Source organism: Aythya marila (assembly GCF_965140915.1).
Source record: "Aythya marila genome assembly, chromosome: 3".
In the NCBI taxonomy this organism is placed as follows: Eukaryota; Metazoa; Chordata; class Aves; order Anseriformes; family Anatidae; genus Aythya; species Aythya marila.
In genome coordinates, this window is record NC_139044.1 from 67,659,690 (window position 1) to 67,682,863 (window position 23,174).

A 23,174-nucleotide genomic window follows, 5' to 3' on the forward strand; every position below is an offset into this window, starting at 1 on the left:
TTGCTTAGTATTTGGTTCTTATAGGTTATTTTACTAAGAAAGAGAAATCAACCTGAACTAAAAATGTCTTTGAAAAAAAGTCGCTTATTCTGAAAAAACGCAAACACTATTATGCTTCCCAGTAGAGAGAATATATTTTACCCAGTTCTTTCATGTGAGAGTTCTGTTTTTCCTTTCCTCCCCATCCCTTCCCTTTCCAAATCTCATTCACTTCTCTTTCTCTCTCCCTCCCCTTCCTTCACATTGTGCTCCATCTCCCCATCATACACATTTTTTCCTGCACTCTTCTACCAAATCCTTCTCTCCCTGCTGTGGTGGCTTAACCCAGCTGTGCAGCTGAACTCCTCCACAGCCACTCTCTCACTCCCATTCCTCAAAGGGAAAGGGGGAGAAAATAAGAATGAAAAGGGCTTAAGGGCTGAAATAAGGACAGGGAGATAATTCAGTTATCATCGTGGGCAAAACAGACTCAGCATAGGGAGATGAATGAAATTTATTACATATTGCTAGCAGACCAAAACAGTCAGCAACTAAAAGCAAACTAAAAACACTTTCACCCCGTCCACCCTCTTCTACCACCTCCTTGCTCTGAGCAGTGCAGGGGAACAGGGGCTGTAGTCAGTCCCTAATGTTTCATCTCTGCCACTCCTTCTCAGTCCCTCTCTGCCCCTGCTCCACGTGGTGTCCTTCCCATGGAATATTGTCCTTCCCAAACTGAGCCTGCGGGGGCTGCCCACAGCCAGCAGCTCTTCAAGTAACTGTTCCCACATGGCTCCGTACCACAGAAGCTCCAGCAGGGGTCCGCCACAGGTGGCAGCTCCCCCCAGACCTACTACTCCTGTGTGGGCTCCTCTCCATGGGCTGCAGCTCTGGCCTGGGACCTGCTCCTGCGGGGGCTCTCCATGGGCCGCAGCCTCCTCCAGGCCACATCCACCTGCTCCACTGGGGGCTCCTCCACAGGCTGCAGCGTGGAGATCTGCTCAGCCAGAGCACGGGCCTCTGCAAGGTCTGCAGGGAACTTCTGCTCTGTCATCTGGAGCACCTCCTGCCCTCCTTCTGCACTGATCTTGGGGTCTGCAGGTCTGTTTCTCTCACAATTTCCTCTCTCCCGGTTGTTGTGCAACTGCTGTTCCACAGCAGTTTTTTCCCCTTTCTTAGATATGTTCTCACAGAGGCGCAAACATCATTGCCCTTTGGCTCAGCTTTGGCAGAGCTGGTTGGAGCTGGCTCTGAAATGTCATGGGGCAACTGCTGGGCTCTGGTTATAGAGGCCACCCCTGTATCCCCCCTGCTACCAAACCCTTTCCACATAAAAACAATATTTCTTCCTCCTTCACCCTTTTCTCTCTTTACCTTTTTCCCTCTCTATTGTTCTTTCCACCTTTCCCATTCCCTTTCCAATATCTCTTCACATGTCCCTCTCTATCTCTTTGTTCTTTCCATTCCCTTTCTTTATGTTTTCTTATTTCTTCAGGAAGCTTTCCTATGTTCCTTATGTTCTTCCCAAACCAGCATCTTGTCAAGCATCTCTATGTAGTTAGAATTCTTAAATAATTTTCTTTATTTAATTGGATGGAGGAAGATGGAGAGATGAGAATTATATCTGCAATATTTTTGTCATGTTTCCATATTGGAAATAGCTATTATTTCAACTAACCTTTTCTCAAAAATGGTAGAATTATTTCTTATGTGACGGACAACAGCCCAACCCAACAATTCCAACTTCAATCTCTTTTTTTTTTTTTTTTTTTGTGACAAAAAATGATTTCTTGAAAACAAAACCAAAATTCTGGAGAGGAGGGAAGAGAATTATTATGAAATATTTGTAGAAGATCTTAGGTGTAACCATTGCTCATTGATGACAGAGAAATTGCTCATCACATTTAAAAAAAAAAAAAAAAAAAAAAAAAAGCCTTCTGAGAACTTAGATTGCCTGAGTTACCTGTTCCTGAAACTCTTGAATGAGGGGTCATAATGAGGCATCAATCAAAAAACAAAACAAAACAAAAAAAAGCAAGTATGCTTTTTCCAAATAAGAAATCCTGACAAAAATGGTAGTTTCCTGGAAGATGAAAATTACAAAATTAATTGATGATTCAAGTGCTGCTAAAGTAGGGTAAAAAATAAATAAATAAAATAAAATTACTGACAGTCAATCTGGCCAGACTGCAACTATTTATGAATCAGTACAGCAAAAATCCCAAACTGTGGCAATCTGGTGTAATAAGCAAATTATCACTCAAAGTATAATCAATCAGTGTTTGCACTGAAGTCACATCATGAGGCAAATTATCTTATGCTTCACGGAGATAACACATACCTGAATTTAATACATTTAATATGAAAATTTGTCACTGAAAAAGAATCACATTTATTGAATAGAGAGGTTAACAACTGGATTGAAATCTTGCTTAGGCTCTGATACATAGAACAAAGATAGATGACAAAATGAGTTGTAATCTATTGTCCAGGATAGCAGTGTAAAATCTTGTTTCATTTAATATCTTTATTAATGGTATGGGGAAAAAAGAAAACAAACAAACAAAAACAACACATAACCAGCAAGTGGCATAAACAGGAGCTTTTGTGAAAGGTGTAAGAAGCAAGTGAAATACCAGATTTATGGAAACCAGAAATGTATTAATGTGACATCTCTCAGAGAGAAAGTAGCTTTTTATTTTTATTTTTTATTTTACTTTAAGAAAGCAAAATAATTGAGGCAATACCCAAATGGGAAAGACATTTTTGAAATGAAAGACACATTTCTCAATTATTTGGGGGTTGAATAACTGTGATAGTGGCTCCCTAGATGGACAATTGGTACCACTGCAATGATCCTTCCTGAAGTGCTTATGGCACTTCACTGTGAGTAGTAGGTACAGTTTTTGTTGACTCAAATTCAGAAATAAAAGTTCCTTCTCTTAGGGGAGTTTTGAAGTAAAGTAATGACAAAGAAAGCCTGCTTATTCATAAATTTATTTTTTCAAACATGCTGAAGTAAGAAAGCTAATTTAATGTATTAAATGTTTGTGTATATAAGTCTCATCAGACTTATAGTAAACTAATTTGGAGTATGTATAAGCTCAACAAATTTAAATTGCAGGAATGTACAATGCTTCTTTTTTGGGGTGATGTTGAATTATATTGGATTGATCTTGGTAAGGGTAGTGGATTTGAAGAAAGTTTGAATTTTACTACAGAAACTTCAAACTTTTTCCCTCAATTGAAACAATAATTTATTTTTTTTTCATAAATAATTTGCTGAATTATGTTCAGCATGACTTGAAGCAGATTTTTACTAAATAGAAAACTGTATTTTTATTTTAAAGCAGAAAGAGGTGTTTAAGGAAGTCTTAAAGACTTTGTTTAGTGGGTGACATCGGTAGTAGAGGGATGTTTGGACCAGATGATCTTGGAGGTCTTTTCCAACCTTAACAGTTGTATGATTCTACGTGCTTTAGACATGCTAGAGGAGAGAAATTGCTGTACCTCTGTTGGGATAAAAGGAAGCTACCACTTCTTTTAAAACTGTTAACTAGCTGAATAGTTACACGTGAACTTTTTATTTGTATACAAGCTTATTTTATAATCTAGTTATTTAGGGCACTTAAATGGAAGAACTGGGGATCAAAGGCTGGGAAATCAGGCTTCTCATTACTACTTCTTCAATAACCTTTGAAAAGTTTCTGTTTCAATGCTATGTCGAACTTACAAGGGGACAATCAGACAGTTGCCCTGTGACTGTATTTGCTATGTGAACATCCTCTCTACCGTGTACATTAGTGTATCAGGTTGTTTCAGTTTTAAGGAGAACTTAAAAGTTTGTTGGAAATAGATGTGATGCAGTAGAAGTAAATTGCAAGTTGTTTGAATTGAAGTTATATGTAGTACCTTGATTTGCTTTTTCAACATTTTTGGCATTTTAAGTACTCTTAATTTTCTAGTGAAAACCGGTTAGCAATTCTGTTCTGTTCAAAGACTATTTTAGAATTAAAGCATTGTGCTTAAGAATAGGGAAAAAAAATGAATTTAATGCATTGTTTATGCACTGTTTTCTCTAGAAGGAACAGTTTTGAAGAGATGTATATGTGATACTGTTCCACATAGTACATCAGAATGCCTGGCATAAGTGTTTGAGTTCATTAATAATATGCAAAAGATGTACTATGTGGAACATCCTACTTTTGTTCCATTTCTTAGATTGATTTACAAAAAAAGATATGACTTTGTGCAATGCAAGTACTTTTACATTATTTTTCTAAAATAAGTTAATAGTTTATCAAGATAAAAGTTCCTTTTTAAAATTGTGCAGTTGATAGTTCTTATTAGTCTAGATGGATGTAGTTAGGTAAAACCCAAAATCTAATAGTTGATAAGTATTCATTTGCTTGTGGCTATAACTGTATTAAAAAGTAGGGGAAGAGGTATTTTAATTAATAATGTATTGGCTTTTGCCCAGATATATCTGAATTATGAACAGCACAATAAAATAAATGATTTAATGAATTTGGGGTTTGAAAATGATCAAATAAGGTGATGACATTCCCTTTGAATTTTTTTTGTGCTACTCGTGTTACTGAAACTGAATCTTACAGGGGAGATTAGTCTAGGTTCAACTATGTGAATAAAACAGCAGGGACAGACTCAAGCTCTGGTCTTTGTTACTCCTTATTAGTCTATTTTCCTAGTTTGCTCTTTCTTCAAAGTAGAAGGAACACTTTTATTGCTGTAATTAACAGAATATTGCAACAAAAAGTTCTCAATCCTTTCACAATTTCTTAATTGTGGCCATACTGCAGGGCTGATTGTTTTGGGTTTCTAAAAACCTTTCAAGTCACAAAATGAAATAAAATAGTAAATGAATTTTTTTTAATAGCAAGCTTTGATTTCACTGCTTTGAGATGATGTGTTCGATGTTATTTTCCAATTGTATTTGAGGCATGTATTCCCCTTTCTTCCCTTTACAGTTCTTTCTTTACTATAAGAGGTACTGAATAGCCAAAATTTAAGAATCACATCCATTCAAAGGAGTGGGCCTTGTAACCGAGTGTTATATGCAAAGAAGAAAGACAAAATGTTCCTGAGGAACAGGACGTAGTAGAAAAAGAGATCAGACTTGCCTTTTCTCTCTTACAGCTTCTGCTTATTCATACTCCACTGTATGCTCAGTTCTAAAAACTAAACTCTTTTTATTCAAGCCACACTGAACTGTCTTAAACTTAGTAATGAATTGCTTAAAAGCAGTTTCTCAGGAATCAGTTTGAAAGATTTGACAAATATTCCTCTGTATGTATTTATATGTATGCATATACATTCATATGTATATACATATTTTCACAATAAAACCTGGTACTTCACAGAACTATTGAATTACTGTCTGTATTCAATTTTAAAGAATTTTTACCTCATATTGTAAATGTTGCTGAGTATTTGAAGTAATATTTAAAATATTTTCTAAAAACAAAAAAGCTTTTATTTTCTAGACAGTGTAGTAATACAAAAAAAATCTGATGTCTAAAACCAGATGTATTTGTTGCTTGCCTGCTTTCATTTTATTGTGATGAAATTGTAGATGAATGATATAAGCATAAGACCCATTACTTACTGCTTAGTACATGAGATTGTCCTTGACCTGAACCTTAAATCATAACCCTGGCTTACATAAAAATCCTATAGACTTCACTGGAGTAAGAAATTCAAGGTACAAAGTGTCAAAAGATAAATATACTGAACATTTATCTGGAAATCAGTTATTTCACTTTCAGCCTTCCCTGTTACATTTGTACGAAAACATCTTTTGCCCCTCTGTTCTCTCTGATGAGAAAAAAGGATTGGTTCTTCCTGTAGAGAGGATGCTCTATGTTCTGCAAATGAATTTCCACCCAACTACTGAGTTATCTTCAAATGTGGTTTATCTTGAAGTATGAAAGTTAAAAGGAAAATTAAGTATTCAGCGTGGCTGTAGACATTACGTGCATCATTTTTCCCCTTATGTCACACTTCACGAAACAGTCTGAAGTATATTAATCATATATTAATATATGATTAATAATATATAATACATATAATATATAATAATCATATATTAAAAAAGTAGACTTTCAATGTAATGACAAAAGATAACGGAGCAGGGGTGAATAATAAGTGCTACCAATCTTTTTTTTTTTTTTTTTGTCTGCAGCAATCTGTTTTTCCTTAAAGCATTATTTTCTAGACATTGAAATGTAATTAATGCACAATTTACATAGTAATACACTGTTTTATAGGTTGGAACTTGGGATCCACCGAGTGGCCTTAACATGACAGAGAATCAGAAAGGAAAACCAGCAAACATCACGGATTCCCTGTCCAATCGCTCCTTAATTGTTACTACCATCTTGGTAAGCAACTATATCTACATTTCCAGAAATACAGGAAAACTGAAAGAACATGCTATACTAATTGCATCAGTAATGAACAGTCTGTAATATATGTTACAGTTACTTAGCAATTTCTGTGTCATGAATGAACTCCATTTGTTAAGTTGGTAATGGGTATTTACTCTCATCGAAATTTTAAGTAAATTATCCTTTTAGAACTGTGTCAGTTGATGAGTAATTTCAGTTTCCTTATTATTGACTAAATGTTTGGATAATTGACAAAACAGTTTAGTTCAGCACCATGTGAGAGGACAAAACTTGTTTGATTCAAACAATGTAGTCTGGCTATTAGCCATACAAAATTTATTGCTTTCATTTGCTACTTAATATGATACTTTAAGGAAAGTAGGAAGTGTTTATGGAGCAGATCATCTTGAATGCCATCATACGGCACATTCAGGACAACCAGGTGGTCAGGCACAGTCAGCATGGGTTTATGAAAAGCAGGCCCTGCTTAACTAACCTGATCTCCTTCTGTGACAAGCTAACTTGTTTAGTGGATGAGAGAAATGCTGTGGATGTAGTCTACCTAGATTTTAGTAAAGCTTTTGATACTGTTTTCTACAGCCTTCTTTTGGAGAAACTAGTTGCTCGCAGTTCAGACAGTCATACACTTTGAGTAAAAAACTGTCTTGGTGGCTAGGCCTAAAGAATTGTGGTAAATGGAGTTAAATCCAGCTGATGGATGGTTACAAGTGATGTCCCCCAGGCCTCAGTTTTGGACCAGATCTCTTCAGTACCTTTATTGATGATTTAGACAAGGGGATCAAGTACGCTCACTAAGTTGTCAGATGACACCAACAGGCAGGAGTGTTCCTACCTTGAGGGTAGGAAGGATCTACAGACAGATATGTATAGACTGAACCAATGGGCTGAGGCCAACTATATGAAGTACTGCAACGATAAGCATTGGTCTTGTGCTTGGGTCATGACAACCCCATGCAACATTTTAAGGTGGGGGAAGAGTGGCTGGAAAGATGGCCAGCAGAAAAGCACCTGGGGTTATTGGTCAATAGCTGGTTGAATATGAGCCAGTAGGGTGCTCAGGTGGCCAAGGAGGTCAACAACATCCCGACTTATATCAGAAATGTGTGTCTTGAAATCCCATGTGAATGTCCCCCTGTACTCAGCTCTGGTGGGACCAAAGCTAGAATATTGTATTTAGTTTTGTCTCACTAAAAGACGTTGAGGTGATGGAGCATGTCCAAAGAAAGGCAATGAAGCTGGTGAAGGGTGTAGAGAGCAGCTGACAGAACTGGGGTTATTTAGCCTAGAGGAAAGGAGGCTCTGAGAACACCTTATTACTTTCTACAACTACCTCATAGGAGGTTGTAGTGGGGTTGGGGCTCATCTCTTCTCCCAAGCAACAAGCAATAGTTCAAGAAGAAATGGCCTCAAGTTGTGCCAGAGAATGTTTAGGCTGGATATTAGATAAAAAAAAAAAAAAAAAAAAAAAAAAAAATCACTGAAAGAGTTGTACAGCATTGGAACAGGCTGCCCACGGAAGTGATTGAGTTACCTGGAAGAAGTTAAACATCACATCTGCACATCTTTTTACGGATGTGTTTTAGTGGTAGACTTGGCAGTGCTAGGTTAAAATTTGATCAGATTATCTTAGAGGTCTTTTCCAACCTAAAAGATTTTATGATTCATCTTTTATTTTCATCAGAGTTATTGCTTGATAATTAAGTTGAAAATTTTAATCAGATTTAATTATTTTATCATAGATCAGAAGAAACATTTCAAGTAACTTCTTTTTCATTACCATTACTGACAAATTCACTGGTGAATGAGATGTTTTTGACTTCCTTACAATTACGTGTATTTAGTTATATAGAAATAAATGTTCAGTAATTTCCAAACCATAACTTTAAAATAGCAATTTTAATTGCAAGAAATTAAACATTTTCCAGAAGTGCATCTGCTGTCTTTGTTGGCTGTCACCACCATTGTAAGTTTGCAGATATCCAAAAATAATCCACATCTTTTATTGGACTTAAATGGCAAGCTTATGGTAGAAGGGGGGCTGCAGAGGTGGAATGAGAAGAATTCAGAAGCTTCCCCATGTCAGTTCAGAGCCAGTTTCATCCAGCTCCAAAAGAGGATCCACTGCTGGCCAAAGCTGAGCCAAAGGGCAATGATGTTTGCGCCTCTGTGAGAACATATCTAAGAAAGGGGAAAAAACTGCTGTGGAACAGCAGTTGCACAACAACCGGGAGAGAGGAAATTGTGAGAGAAACAGACCTGCAGACCCCAAGATCAGTGCAGAAGGAGGGCAGGAGGTGCTCCAGATGACAGAGCAGAAGTTCCCTGCAGACCTTGCAGAGGCCCGTGCTCTGGCTGAGCAGATCTCCACGCTGCAGCCTGTGGAGGAGCCCCCAGTGGAGCAGGTGGATGTGGCCTGGAGGAGGCTGCGGCCCATGGAGAGCCCCCGCAGGAGCAGGTCCCAGGCCAGAGCTGCAGCCCATGGAGAGGAGCCCACACAGGAGCAGGGGTTCTGGGGGGAGCTGTAAACCGTGGAGGATCCATGCTGGAGCCGTTTGCTACTGACATATGGACCCTGTGGTATGGAGCCATGTGGGAACAGTTACTTGAAGAGCTGCTGGCTGTGGGCAGCCCCCACAGGCTCAGTTTGGGAAGGACAGCATCCCGTGGGAGGGACCCCTTACTGCAGCAGGGGATGAGCATAAAGGTGAAGAAGCGGCAGAGATGAATCATTACTTACCAACCGTAACTCCAATTTGCCATCCCCTGGCAGTGCTCGAGGGGAGAGGGTAGAAGAGGGGAACGAGTGGGAAGTGTTTTTATTTTGCTTTTTATTTCTCAGTGCTCTGATCTGTTAGCCATAGACAACAAATTATGTGAATATCCTTATATTGTCCGTTTTGCCCATGAAAGTAACTGGTAAGCAATCTCCTTGTCTTTATTTCAACCCATGGCCTTTATTTTATTTTATTTTTTCTCCCTGTTACGTTGAGGAGGGGGAGTCAGAAAGCCGTGTGGTGGTGCTGAGCTACCTACTGGTGTTAAACTACCAGAACTTTGCAACTGTTTTATTCTTTAATAAGGAAGTTTTAGCTACTAACATATTCTGATTAGAATAAATTTTCATAGGTATGGAGATACAATGCCAATGTACAACCTTGTCTAACCTTTTCTGTAATGTAAGCTGTATTACTACGTTTGGTAAGTAACTTTTTCATTATGTATAAGGTCTATTACTACATCTGGTGAGTAACTTTTTGATTATGTGTAAGATCTGTTTTTATGTGGCGATTTACAAAAACAAAACAAAAAACATAAACCTTTTTTAAGTTATGCCACTAATTGAAAATATGTAACTGATACATATTTAGAATGTGACTGACTTTCAGATGTTTGTTATTGACTTTCAAGTTCTCGTTATGTGAAGAACAGTAGTCTTACCACAGCTTTTTCTTGCACAGGTTTATGAGCGTATCACTTAGTTGTCTGTCTTTTTTTTTATAAAATTTTAATCAAACTCTTATATTCTGTTAAAGTAAAAGCATGTTTTGTAGAGTTCCAGTCTTTCATTTCTTCCCAGTGTCCTCGTTTTCTGTTTTTATGTATATCAAAACTAGTGCCTCGTCAAAAAATGCATCTTAGCAATTCTAGTTGAACCAGCTATGCTTCTGTTATATCGTATCCAGATGTGCTGCCTAGATTTTTTTCTTGAAACATTCCACTAATAGGTAATTTTCATATTTTTCCTAATTGCTGTTTAGAATTACAGCTTTCCAGAATATAGTCTTGTCTGTATTAGTGACCTGTCCTCTTAATTACTCATTACTCAACTAGCCTTTGTGTAATCTTCACATTTCATTAGCAATCACGTTATAATTTCTTCTAGACCAGTGATAACTATACTGGGACAAGGATCTATCCCTGCAAAATCCTGTAAGAAACTCACTCAATAACTTAGGATGTTTCAATTACATTTATGTTTTAACATCTATCTATTGGAGAGGTCTGAGTCCACATACTGTGTGTATCAGATTGACTTTGCGTAGTGATACTTAAACTTGCATTATTTTATTTGAAATAGTGAGTATGTACTTACCCTCAGTAAGTTTGCAGATGACACCAAGCTGGGGGGATGTGTTGATCTGCTGGAGGGTAGAAAGGACCTGCAAAGGGACCTGGACAGATAGTATTGATGGGCAGAGGCCAGCGGGATGAGGTACAACATGGCTAAATACAAGGTCCTGCAGTTTGGCCACAACAGACCCATGTAACATTACAGGCTTGGGACAGAGTGGTTGGAAGGCTGCGCAGAGGAAAAGGGTCTGGGGGTGCTGATGGATGCTTGCCTGAACATGAGATGGCAGTGTGCCCAGGAAGCCAATAAGGCCAATGGCATCCTGGCTTGTATCAGGAATAGTGTAGCCAGCAGGACCAGGGAGCTGATCATCCCCCTGTACTCTGCTCTGGTGAGGCTGAACCTTGAGTACTGTGTTCAGTTTGGAGTCCCTCACAACAAGAAGGACATTGAGGCCCTGGAACACATCCAGAGGAAGGCTACTAAGCTGGTGAAGGGTCTGGAACACAAGTTTTATGAGGAGTGGCTGAGGGAACTGGGGTTGTTTAGTCCGGTGAAAGGGAGGCTCAGGGGAGACCTTATTGCTCTCTACAGCTACCTGAAAGGAAGTTGTGGAGAGCTGGGGGTCAGCCTCTTCTTGCAGATAACTAGCAATAGGACAAGAGGGAATGACCTCAAGTTGCACCAGGGGAGGTTCAGGTTAGAATGAGGAGACATTTCTTCTCAGAAATAGTAGTCAGGCATTGGAATGGGTTCCCCAGGGAAATGGTAGGTCTATGAAGATGGTGAAGGGCCTACAGGGGAAGACATATGAGGAGCAGCTGAGGTCACTTGGTTTATTCAGCCTGGAAAAGAGGAAGCTGAGGGGGGACCTGCTGTTAAAGAAAACATTTTCTGTTTTTATGAATACATCAACACAAAAAGGAGGACTAAGGAGAATCTCCATCCTTTACTGAATGTTGGGGGAAAACTTAGTGATGAGAGGAAAAGGCTGAGGTGCTTAATGCCTTCTTTGCCTCAGTCTTTAGCATCAAGACCACTTTTTCTCTGGATACCCAGTACCCTGAGCTGGTGGAAGGGGATGGGGAGCAGAATGTGGCCCTCATAATCCATGAGGAAATGGTTGGCGACCTGCTACAGCACTTAGATGTACATAAGTCGACGGGGCTGGATGGGATCCGCCTGAGGGTACTGCGAGAACTGGCAGAAGAAGTCACCAAGCAACTTACCATCATTTATCAGCAGCCCTGGCTCTCAGGGGATGTCCCAGTTGACTGGTGGCTGGCAAACATGGCGCCCATCTACAAGAAGGGCTGGAGGGTAGACCTGGGAAACTATAGGCCTGTTAATTTGACCTCAGTGCCAGGAAGTTCATGAAGCAGATTATCTTGTTTTGTTCAGCCTGGAGAAGAGGAGGCTCAGGGGCAACCTTATATATTAAAGGAGGCTGTAGCCAAGTGGGGGTTAGTCTGTTCTCCCACGTGCCTGGTGACAGGATGAGGGGGGATGGGCTAAAGTTGCACCAGGGGTGTTTTAGGTTGGATGTTAGGAAGAACTTCTTTACTGAGAGGGTTGTTAGGCATTGGAATGGGCTGCCCAGGGAAGTGGTGGAGTCACCATCCCTGGAGGTCTTTAAAAGACGTTTAGATGTTGAACTTAGCAATATGGTTTAGTGGAGGACTTGTTAGTGTTAGGTCAGAGATTGGACTAGGTGATCATGAGGTCTCTTCCAACCTAGACAATTCTGTGATTGTCATCACGTGGCACTTGCAGGGCAACCAGGTGATCAGGCCCAGTCAGCATGAGTTTATGAAAGGCAGGTCCTGCTTGAAAAACCTGATCTCCTTCTATGACAAAGTGACATGCTTAGTGGATGAGGGAAAGGCTGTGGATGTGGTCTACCTCGACTTCAGGAAGGCTTTTGACACCATTTCCCACAGCATTCTCCTCAAGAAAATGGCTGCTCATGACTTGGACTGGTGTACGATTTGTTGGGTTAAAAACTGGCTGGATAGCCAGGCCAAAGAGTCATGGTGAATGGAGTTAAATCCAGTTGGAGGCCAGTCACTTGTGGGCTTGGTACTGGGGCCAGTCCTCTTGAATATCTTTATCGATGATCTGGATGAGGGGATTGAGTGCACCCTCAGGAAGTTTGCAGACGACACCAAGGTAGGTGCGTGTGTCGATCTGCTCGAGGGTAGGAAGGCTCTGCAGGAGGATCTGGATAGGCTGGACTGATGGGCTGAGGTCAACTGTATGAAGGTCAACAAGGCCAAGTGCCGGGTCCTGCACCTGGAGCACAACAACCCCAATCAGTGCTACAGGCTGGGAGATGAGTGGTTAGAAAGCTGCCAGGCAGAGAAGGACCTGGGAGCGTTGGTTGATAGTTGGCCGAATATGAGCTAGCAGTGTGCTCAGGTGGCCAAGAAGGCCAACAGCATCCTGTCTTGCATAAGAAGCAGTGTGGCCAGCAGGTCTATGGAACTGATTGTCCCCCCGTGTTCAGCTCTGGTGAGGCCACACCTTGGATGCTGTGTTCAGTTTTGGGCCCCTTGCTACAAGAAGGACATGGAGGTGCTTCAGCAAGTCCAGAAAAGGGCAACGGAGGTCTTGAAAAGATGTTTAGATGTAGAGCTTAGTGATATGGTTTAGTGGAGGACTTGTTAGTGTTAGGTCAGAGGTTGGACTAGGTGATCTTGGAGGTCTCTTCCAACCTAGATGATTCTGTGAAAAGAACTCTCAGCCTGGGGTAGTTTAGCTCACCAGGCTCACAATGTCACTGCTAACTACTTTTATGTGATTCTTTAATATGTGTCTATTTGTCTCTTCCATACCTTTCTCAAAATCCTTTGTCTATACCCTCTCTTTTCTGAACTTACTTCCACCCCTGCCTCAATTCCGCTCCTGTCTTCAGCCTCTAGTGCATACTTTAAAACTGATTGAATTCTTGAAGATGTAGCTGAAAAGTAAAGCGTATATGTATATTATATGTGCTCAAAATGCAACAAAGATCAGGTTGAACAATATCCTTGTCCTGAGATCCAACATAACATCTATGTACTTCTAATAACCTTTGGTGCCTACAGACTTGCAAGTTATTTAGAGATATGCTCAGTCACAGTTCTTGTTTGTATTTCATGCATAAATGGAAAAATAGATGAGGTTAATAAGTGTAATGAATAAAGGTAGTATCATTGGCACAAGTTAAAGTAAGTTTGACTTCATATAAAATGGTCAGCAAAGCTATTTTTCTCATGGCTGGTTGCAAACAGAAGGTAGGATGGCTGTATAGGATGGCAAATCTCAGGATAATGACTGAGAAGTACTTTCTGTGGATTCCAGGTTTACAACATCATCCCAAACAATGTTTTTTCAAATAATTCTCTGAAGCTTCAATTACTTTCTGCTAAAATGTTAGCAATAAAAATATACTGTTTGATAGCTGCAAGGATCAGTTTTTAACACCCCTTCTTTTTTCTTTTTTTGTTTTTCCTCCAGTCTCTTGAATTTTTAAGATACATTATAATAGAATAATGTTTTGCTTTCCATTACAGTAAGAACTAATAATGTCTTTCATATTCTTTTTGTATCATGAAGACAGTATGATTCTATTCAGCTGAAAAAAATGTTAGTACAGTTTGCAGTGTTGCAACAGTTCAGTGATTTCACATTCTGTGTTTTATCGAGTGAAGTAGTTTTGCTTGAAATGGGAATCTATTTGTACCCATTTTACTTTACTGGAGTAGAAACTTAGTACAATTTTCTGGGATGTAGTTGAATTTATTTCAAGTCTGGCCAAAGTTAAAAGTGAATTTTTAGGAGAATAACGAAAACTATTTCTACGTAGGAAGTGAAGTCTGACAAAATGAGGAGTGAAACTGCAGAAAAGAATAGCTATGGCTTCATTTGTACAGGCAGTAATTTATGTGTTTCATGACCCGAAAGGTCACACTAGGAAGTAAACTTCAGGATTTAAAATAAGGATATTCATAGTGAATTTCTTTAATAGTATATTGGAGGAAGGCTACTTTACTGTTTTCTTATGTGTAATAGTTTCTTGATTAGAGTATCCTGCCTTAAATGACTAATAAGATGTCTTAGTAATTTATCACATTGATTGTAGCTAGCGGATTTCTTCATCTTTCCCACTTGAATTTTGACTGCCAACTGTGAAAGCCTATTGTGTATTCCTTACATATGACAGAAATGTTAATTAAGTATGGCAGTCTTTTAACTCTAGTCTCCCTGGTAAGGAGAAACTAATGATTCAAATTCACTAATAGTGAATAACTGTTATACTGAATGTGAAAGTGTATAACTGAAGAACTAACAATGGAGGATTTTGAACAAGAGAACAAGATTAAAATAAGTATCAAACAGTTGCTGGTCTTTGAAAAGTAGTCAGCTTAAATACTGTGTCTATAAATGGATGATAATTGTCCATGTGAAAAATTTTTGTGGAAGTGATAATCCACCAAGAAACTATGGTGGTCATATATCTAGGGCGTAGGCACTTTCCTGAGTGACAATATTTGTCTGTAATATATAATTAAAACTTGAACAAATAAAGCATATCTTTGTATGGAATTGTCCAAAATAAATACTATATTCAGTATTTGGAATGTGCTTTGTATATTGCTAGAGAAGAAAGAGAAGAACCTGAAAAACCTTTGGGATACATAAGAGCTATCACCCTTGAAACACTTTCTGATAAATCAGAGTTGAATCCTGTCAAAGTTAAATGAGGAAATGTACTGTATTGCAAGTAAAATCTGTGAAGGCAAAAATAAAATATTTTGGACAGTGGAAGACACTATAAGGAAAACAGAACCATTAAGTAAGGGTTGTGAAAGTATTAAGAGAGTATTAATATGACTCATTGGTGATACTTCTCATCAAAAACTTTTTTCCATAACAGAATATTATAATTATTAAATAGTAGCATAGAGACTATCGTAAGCCTTACCCAAGCTAGTCAGCGTAAAGGATAATCAAAGAATATGGACTTGGAACCCTTAGTTCTAGAAAGTGTTACAAGATTATTTTTTTTAATGAAGTGTAAAACAGCATCAGCAGACTATAAAGTGATTGAGGATTACTGTAATGATGTTGCTGGAAAATATGCAATAATGTATGGATGAGCTGGATGACTCAGTGAAGAAAATCCATCTGTCCTTCCTGAGTAAAAGAGATATAAAAAACATGCATTGACAATTATACTGCCTCCCTGATATCACACACATTTAAATTCCACTCCATGTAATACAGGATTGCATTGATTAGGAGGAAATAAAACTATTGTCAAGAAAATTGATTCCAGGTAGTCTGGGGGATGTGTGGCAGTAAATATCTGAGCAATTCAGAGAGCAAATGTCTAGGGTCTGTGTTCATGAGCATTCCAAGCTAGATAGGAACTTCATATTGCCTACAAAAGCTGTTCTGCTTGGCTGTCCTGTTTGGAAAGCACACATTTAAGTTTTTTTTGCATCTTCAGTTAGAAATGTTATAATTTAAACTGTAGCTAATAATTTTATTGAGTATGAGAATACTCATATTTGAAGTATTTATTTGAAGTAAATATATTTGAAGTTGGTGTACTGGTTGGTATATGGTTAAAGTTGATTTCTTTACCGATATAGTAATAGTATATAATAGTAATAGTATATATGTAAAATATATATAGTATATTATAGTATATATTATAGTTTATATTATATATATTATATATTAATATATATAATTACTATTAGTATATATAATATACTATTAGGATTGGTGGATAAAAAAGTGATTTCTTTACTGCTTTATTGGTAAAGAAATAGCAGACATTTTGAACACTCCAAAACCACAGAACTTAACATCTGAAGTTGACAGCTTTTTAATTGTTAGTGTTTCGTTTATTGGATGATGGATTTTCTTTCCAAAGCAAAAACAGTTTATCAGGTAGCTGGTTTATTTCCTCTTTTTTTGCTAGCAACACTGTCCAAATTCTTAGATAACCTACCGTAGCACTTAATTATACTTACCATTAGAAAGTTTCTCTTAAAAATCTGACCTGATTTTTTTTTTTTTTTTTTTTGTAAGGGTTTAAGGACATTACTTCTTGTCCCATATACAGAAAATAACTTCTCTGATTCTTCTTTGTATGTGTTGAAGAACTTCGATCACTCTTCCATCAGTATATTCTTCCTTAAATAATAATAAAAACACACTTTATTCTTTTGGTCATTCCTCATCATTTTTTTTGTAGATCTTGGTTCATGTTTCTATTGAAGTGCAGTATTCAAAACTGTATGGAGTACAGCAACTCAAACTTTCATAGTGTCAAAAATAAATTTTAAAAAGATCAATTTTGATGGGAAAGATCCTCTATAGGTCTTCTAATCCAAACATGCACTCAAAACAAATCCAAGGATATCAGTTTGGTCTTTTCTCAGTTGATAGTGTGACATTGTTGTCAATGTCTAGTGTGTGATACCCTATAATATCTAGAACTTAATTTTGTAGAATTGCAATGTAATCAGCTCTCTTCCTCCCGAATTCATGCAATTTGTTATTCATCTGAAATTATTCATTAATTCCTTTTGAATGACGCTGTATTTTTAATTGCTCTTATTTTCTGAAATTTACCGTTTTGAATTCTGATTTTATCCCTGTTGTGGTGTGAATGCACATCCAATTATCATGTTTCCTCTTTGAAAACAAGGGAACAAGTGGAAATATTTATCTTTACTCTAGACAGGAATATTATGTATTACTACTTTCCAGATTGATAATGAATCTCTTTTAATGAAGTGCACGTTTCCAGGCAGACAAATTTTTGTTCATATTTTTAGGAAGAATGACATGACTTTGTGTATAATATGATGTGATGACTTTCCTTAGCTTCCTCCCTTCTCCATAGTTTCTTAGCTTTATATTAACACAAAATGATATAATACACTCTAATACTTTATAATACACCTAAGATTAAAATAACGTTTTTTTCTAAAAATGGCATTTTACTGTACAAAGTTTCCTGAAAATATTTAATATTCAAGGACTCTCTGAAGTTATCTTTCCCTATTTTAGTTTAACATCTTCTTATTGTGTTTCTAATATTAATTCTATAAATTACCTGGTCAACCATAACCTTTTCAGAGAAAACAGGCACAGGAAGATCATCAAATTGTTTGACCATCTTAGTAATGTCATTTCATGTTTTCTCTTCCTGTTGGGCAACAGATAAACTAGTTCCTAGACTTTTTTTCCTTTGCTTCTAGAATGTTGCTTTTATCATTTATATACAGTGCTAATTCTCCCATATTTTGTTTTGATATTTACTAGTTGCGCGAGGTTTTTGTTTGGTTTTCTCTTCGTCAGTTGAACTGAGTTTCATTTCACTTCTTTCATACATTTTCTGCATTTCATGTTCAGTGAAGAATTCACAGATGAGTATTGTTGCTCCTTTTTCTACACTTTCTGTATTTTGTCTTAGCATAGCTTTTGCTTGGCCCATCTTGGGCTTTAAAGAATTCTCATTTCACCTGAAAAACTGTTTTCCTTACAGCTGTCTTCTGTGGAATATTTCATATCAATTATCTGAGTATATTAGCAGCTGTTTTCATACATAGGTTTTGTTCTGTCACTCTGTCTGCTTTGTAAAGATCTATTCCATGATCCTTGTCACTTAAATTGCTTTCAGCTGTCATATTTTCAGTCAGGTCTTCATTCTTGTCAGAACTACATCTAGAAGAGTTCTACTGGAGTCATTTGCCTATCTGTTGTTCGATAAGTTTCTGTCATTATATCCTGGTTGTTTCTTTGGGCAATTTATTTTATGTTAGATTTCTTGCTAACTGTATGAAAGTCTTCATTCAATAGTGGTGTTTTTTTTTGTTTTTTTTTTTTTTTTCTTTGTTTTTTTTTAGGAAAAAAAATAAGAGGCAGCATAAGAACACATATCTTCTGAACACATTTCTTCTTAGAGCAAATGATCTCCATGCTTTCTTCTTTGCATTTTGGGTGAAGTCTTACATGCCAAAGTTCCATTTTTATGCAGATAAAGAAGTGTAAATCATAGGACTCCTCAAGATGGAGGTTTACATCAATGATGCTGACAGATTCTTATTAAAGCTGTCAGATGTCTGTAGAATGAAGTGCCTTTAACCCCACTGAATGCTGATGTGGAGATACAGGGCAGTATGAATTTTGTTAAGTTACCCTGGAGAGTTTATCCGATTATTCACTGAGACTTGTATCTGGTGCAGTAATTGAATCTATTACCATTAATCTTACCTTCTTTGGTGCTTATTTTTTATTATTGTATAAAATGAAAAAGCCTCTCTAAAGCATGAGGACAGACTGAGTCATGTGTTCAACCCGACAAATAGAAACTGAGGATTGTTACCATATTATAGTGGAAAACACTACCGTTTGTTCTGCGTATGTTTCCTTTCAGCATTGTGTTTAAGGATGGTTATCCTGTATCAACAAGCAGATGGAAAAACAATACATTTTCCTAAATGTTAAGTTTCTTCCCATAATTATAAATATTCTGCTGGTTACTTTAAATTGCTTACTGTCCTATTTCCATATCACTTTATGCAGAAAAGTCACATCAAATGCTAAATTATACATAGGAATATAACGTTTAAAGAAATTAAATTCAGTTTTCATGGACAGCATAACAAAGAATTTGCTTTTTGAGTTAACTTGAGTCTGGCTTTGCCACAATCTTGAAAATGGCAGGCTATGACTCGAGGCAGCAGAAAGCAGGTACTTTGATTTTTTTCTCCCTGTCGGTTTTCTATACCTTGCCTAAGAAAACATTAAGAAAATAGTTAAGAGCTCACATCAAGAAAAGTGTAAAGCCAGATACTTAGAGTGTTTGATGTTTGGGGTTTGAATTAAAATTTTGTTTTTATTCAGTTGCTAATAACACTTTTAATGCATTGTAAGAGGTTTACTATGTTCATCCAAATAATGCATTTGATATTAACTTGTATATAACATATGCATTAACTCATATAATGTACATAACTTGTTAAGGAGACATATAACCAAAAACTAAGATTATTTTACTTTTAATTTAATTATTTTTACAGGGAGGTTTATCATGATAGTGTACCAATTTAGGTTAATTTAAAAAAAAAAAAAAAAGGTATGGGGGGCATTCAATATTTGTTCTGTTTTATTAATTTTTACAGGAAGAGCCATATGTGATGTTCAAGAAGTCAGATAAACCTTTGTATGGAAATGATCGATTTGAAGGTTATTGCATTGACCTCCTAAGGGAGCTGTCTACTATCCTTGGATTTTCCTATGAGATTAGACTGGTGGAGGATGGAAAATACGGAGCCCAGGAAGATGCCAATGGACAGTGGAATGGAATGGTTCGTGAGCTAATTGATCATGTAAGTTAATTTTGGAAGCTTTCTACCTCCATTTACATTTCAATTATATATACACAAATTGTAAAACTTTTTATGATAATGCCACTTGTGAATAGTACTGTCTTGGAAAATGCAGATGTTTAAAAGAATAATGAAAGATCCACATAAATGATTTTTTCCTCCAAATTCTGTTAAACCCAAGTTTATTCTGCATCTCTGTTTTGTCTATAGACAATATTTGCTTCCTGCCAAACTGTTTTAGCTCTTCCATGGCATATGCCTAAGTCAAAATAAAGAATAAATAGTATTCAAAATTTCTTTCTGAGAATATCTATCTGTTTTATTTATCTATGTATTTATTTTGTGACAGAATGAAATGTCTTCATTAATCAATGGAAGTCAGGCCCTTTCTGATAGTGGGTCTGAGACTTTGAGAAGTTTATGCGTATCCATTTTTAATTATTAGATATAAAAAAATAGGAACATCTTTCTTGAAACATAAGCAATAAAGTGCAAGTGGTAAGACAAATCTCAGCATATACTGAAGTAGCAAAGTAATGCAAACAGTGTCAGAGCAAATACCATTACAATTAGGCCAGGCATTACTTCATGTCCTTCGAAACATGCTTTCCCAGTTGGTCGTGCCAGTTGAATTCACTTTGAATTCCTTTTCTTTTTTTTTTTTTAAATTATGTCATTGTGTCTTTTAGTATTTGAGTTAATTGCTTAATACAGAGTTATTTGATCGAAGAACTTGAGATAAAATGTGTTTGGCATATCAGTATCGTTTAGAGTAGGAAGAAAGGGAGATTATATTCAAGTGAACCTTCCTCATGATGGCATGAAGAAAAATATTCACTAATCCCACTCCAATTTCTGTAAGATTTCAGCAGATGGGCAGAACATGTGCTAATCAAAATATTCTTGTTTACTAGAAGGGTTTTTGTCTTTGTACTTTCCTACTACATAATAATATTTTGTTTGCTTGTTTGTTTTTCTTGTTGTTGTTGCAGCAGATGTTGATTATGCCTAGCTTCACACTTTTAAGATGAATGTGTGGGAGTGTTATCTTTAAATATGTGTATGTATTGCACATAATAGACATATTTAGCTAGACCATCTCTATATACAATTTCACACGTATAAATGCACAGGCATACATAGCTGTTAGATTTGATGGCTTTTAGGTAGTATCATTTGAAATTAATTTTCTTGTGGGACTGGGATGAGCAGTGAGGAAGTATTTCTTATATAATTCTTTATATATATCTTATAAATTCATTTTGCTATGCTTTTGTTACTCAGACCTATAGTTTTCTTGAACAAGTGCAACGCAGCCTCCTAACCTTTTCATTAAGGTAATCTTGAAATAAAACACATTAGAAGAAGTAGTAGCAGTGAAATATGTAGGCCAGGAGCTTTCCTGATCCTTTCCTCTTGATAACATAGAATGGAATGTGTTCCACTTTCCTGTAGGCTAAATCTAAACTTACCTTAAAATGCATTTTGCGCGTTGAAATGCTGTCAAGGAAGATGTAGTCTAACTTTTAGCCTGCATCATACCAAGGTTAGGAAGTTGAGCCACCCATGCTATGCTGAGACTTCCCAATAAAAACCCTTCAATTTGTAACTTTCATTTTCTTTGAGTTAATAGGTAATATATTGTAAAGGTTCTTAATTTTAAACTAAAAATTGTAAAAGAGCTGTTCTTCAGAACAAAAAAATCTGTTGTAATAGACTTCTACTAATCTCTCAATTTCTCAGTAGTTAAAATTTTCCTTTTAATTTCTGTATATTTATCTATTTTTATCTTCTAATCTGTCTGATTGCATTCATATTACTCATGCATGCATACTTCTGTTCATCAGTACATGTTATTGATCCATTTTATTAGGAAGAAACATGTCAGACCTGAGAACTGATCCACAAGTATTTAGAGAATTCCAGATAGTTGCTACATCTGATTTTTCCATTTGATTACTTTACATATCAGCTTAGTTTTCAGAGTCTTTTTTATTATTATTATTTAGAACATATTTATTAAAGTGCCAAAAAGATTTTATTTTGTACAAAGTGAATTAATGAACTCAATTTTTATTTCATTTGGAAAGGTAAAATGATTCTGTATACATCTTTCAACCTGAGTTTCTGATTGAATAAGTAGACCACAGAGCAAAGACAGAGTTATCAGAGTAGCATAATACCTACAACTATTTGAAAAATTTTTAGATTTTTATCTTTTTTTTTGTATTTGAATTGTCAAACACTTAAGACAGAAAGAAGGGGTACTATTATGTAGTAGATATGTTCACAAGGGTAGTTTGAAGCATCTGTAACTCAAGAAAAAAAAAAAAGGATAACTTCTTTGTGTGTAGAATAATGTGCGTAGAAAGGAAGATGCACAATTTTTAAGAAGATAAAAAGTACCAAATAAAATCTAAATCTAAAATAAACTGCTTGAATCTGCATTTCATTGCTTTACATTGTTTCACTCACACTGCACATGCAACTAAGATAATGCCATCAGAACTGATATTAGCATATCATGTATATCTCAGGCTTGAAATTCTCTAGTGTTAACAGAAACTGAAGACTTTGCATCAGGCTTTGTGTATTTTTCAGTCTCTTTTCCTATAGTTTACTTGTGTTTCTTCTTTCTTTCACTGTTTTTTACAGTGTTCGTGTGCCATCATTCTGATGTTAGTTTCCTTCTGAATAAATCATAAATACTGAAAGTAAAAAAGGAGTTCAATAATTAGTATCCTTTCACAATTGAATGAAAATGAGTTATTTTTGGAAAAGATAGTGGTCTCAATAAGTGCTAAAGAAGAGAAATACTAGAACAACAAGTATAGATGAGATCTCCATGTGAAAACAATTCAATTTAAATGGAATTTCTCCAGTTAACCTTCCTGATTACTTTGCCACAATGGAGGATTATTTCATTCCAATCTCTCTCCCCCCCCCCCTCCCCCCCCCCCCCCCACACACACAGTTTAATTTAATAGAAAGGTTTTAGATACTCAGTGTGTAATGTGGGGCATGCTAAAATCCAGGGATCTCCATCCTTCATGAATGTATTCTTCATAAAGAAGTCAGTTTTTCATACTGACTTTCTGCCTTGGTTCAAGAACTTCATTCAAAATAGGATAGACTTACTGGATTGCTTTTGGACCATATTAGATCTAATGTAGATTTCAGGTTGGTCTGTGGTGCTGAAAAATTATTATGGCATTGTATCATATTACATGAGATAGTGTGAGTGTGTAAATTATGTAGACAACAGATACTGATAGTGAACAAAGTAAATAAAATTATGTT

At 36.6% G+C, this 23,174-nt stretch overlaps 1 protein-coding gene across 1 annotated transcript in view; it reads left to right on the forward strand.

Annotated features, from left to right (window-relative positions):
* Positions 1–23,174, forward strand: part of GRIK2 (glutamate ionotropic receptor kainate type subunit 2) — a gene marked incomplete at its 5' end in the record, with an annotated part of 393,079 nt that overhangs the window by 214,545 nt on the left and 155,360 nt on the right. Inside the window, 2 exons of the mRNA XM_082757228.1 lie at positions 6,267–6,380; positions 19,668–19,874. Of these exons, the coding sequence (XP_082613354.1) occupies positions 6,267–6,380; positions 19,668–19,874 (321 nt within the window). The remainder of the gene's footprint in view (positions 1–6,266; positions 6,381–19,667; positions 19,875–23,174) is intronic.